The 1,444-nt window shown below is 52.4% G+C and overlaps 1 protein-coding gene across 1 annotated transcript in view; it reads right to left on the bottom strand.

The window, feature by feature from the left end:
- The window catches only part of KHDRBS2 (KH RNA binding domain containing, signal transduction associated 2), a 312,654-nt gene extending 312,023 nt beyond the window's left edge, over positions 1-631 (bottom strand). Inside the window, exon 1 of the mRNA XM_009279735.1 lies at positions 568-631. Coding sequence (XP_009278010.1) covers positions 568-631 — 64 coding nt within the window. The remainder of the gene's footprint in view (positions 1-567) is intronic.
- Positions 632-1,444: the final 813 nt, after the last annotated feature.

Genomic DNA, 1,444 nt, shown 5'->3' with positions numbered 1-1,444 from the left:
AGAATCTTTTCTTGTTGCCCTTGATGTCCCTGGCCAGACTGAATTCTATCAGGGCTTTAGCTTTCCTAACCTGATCCCTGGCTGCTCGGACAATTTCTCTGTATTCCTCCCAGGCTACCTGTCCTTGCTTCCACCCTCTGCAGGCTTCCTACATTCCAACTCATTGCAGCCCTCACGCTTTTGTTTTGCCTGTTAGTTTTCTGTGCAGTCACTTATAAATCCCCTGAAGGAAAAAAAAAAAAGAGGTGGAGGCCTCATGGATGATACATTCCCATGAGGGAAACCTGCATCTTCATGAGCATATAGAAACGTTCAAATCTTCCCACGTCAGGCAACCTGAATGTGCCTTCTCTACTTGCACGAGTGTGCTTTGAGTCACAGAATCACAGAATGGTTGAGGTGGGAAGGGTCCTCCAGAGGTCATCTGGGCCAACCTCACTTGGTAAAGCAGAGCCACCTAGAGCTGGTGGCCCAGGACCACAGCCAGACAACTTTTGAGTATCTCCACAGAGGTAGACTCCACAAGCTCCCTGGGCAACCTGTGCCAGTGCTCGGTTACCCTCATACCCTCACAGTAAAAAAGGGTTCCCTGATGTTCAGAGGGAGCTCCTGCGTTTCGGTTTGTGCCCATTGTCACTGGGCACCCCTGAAAAGAGCCTGGCTCTGTCTTCTTTGCACCTTCCCTTCAGGTATTGAAATACACTGAAAAAGATCCCCCTCGGAGTATTCTCTTCTCCAGGCTGAACAGCCTGGAGGCAGCTCTCTCAGCCCTTCCTCATTGCAGATGCTCCAGTCCCTTCATCCTCCTTGTGGCCTTTTGTTGGCCTCTCTCCAGTATGTCCTTCTCTTTTTTGTGCGGGGGAGCCCAGCACTGGACACAGTACTCCAGGTGTGGCCTCACCAGTGCTAAGCGGAGGGGAAGGATCACTTCCCTCGGCCTGTAAAGTCGGCCAAGGAGTAAGAAATGCCTTGAGATGGTTTATTTCTAAAACAGAATGTAGTGCTGGATATGAACGGTGAAACCTGGTGTCCAAAATTTATATGAAAAATACAGCAACAGGATTCTGCTTGACAGTGGGGCAGTCTTGTGAGATGAGCTATCTGGGAAATTTTTGTTTCCCAAGGATGGGGCTTGTGTCTTCTGGGTGTGGTCCCCGAAAGCCTTGTGATGTCACCAGAGAGTCACTGTGACCCCCGTGACATCAATCCTTTTGGGGCGTGGGGCAGCCCTGAAGGGCCACAGTGCTGTCCTCATCAGTCGAGGATAGACATCTGCAGGTGGGGGGGACAAAGGACCCCCATCCCACAGGCTCCCTTCTGAGGGCACAGAGAGGATCTGCCAGACGGGGACACTGGCAGGGCCCGGGGCACTGGTCCCGACCTGCCACGTCCCCAGGCTCAGGCTGCTGTTGCTGAGACGCCAGGAACTGCTTTCCTGCCTTCC

This window comes from Aptenodytes forsteri, unplaced genomic scaffold, assembly GCF_000699145.1.
Source record: "Aptenodytes forsteri isolate BGI_AS27 unplaced genomic scaffold, ASM69914v1 Scaffold115, whole genome shotgun sequence".
Taxonomy (NCBI): Eukaryota; Metazoa; Chordata; class Aves; order Sphenisciformes; family Spheniscidae; genus Aptenodytes; species Aptenodytes forsteri.
The sequence above is the reverse complement of the archived record's forward strand: the minus strand, read 5'-3'. Positions and strand labels throughout refer to the sequence as shown.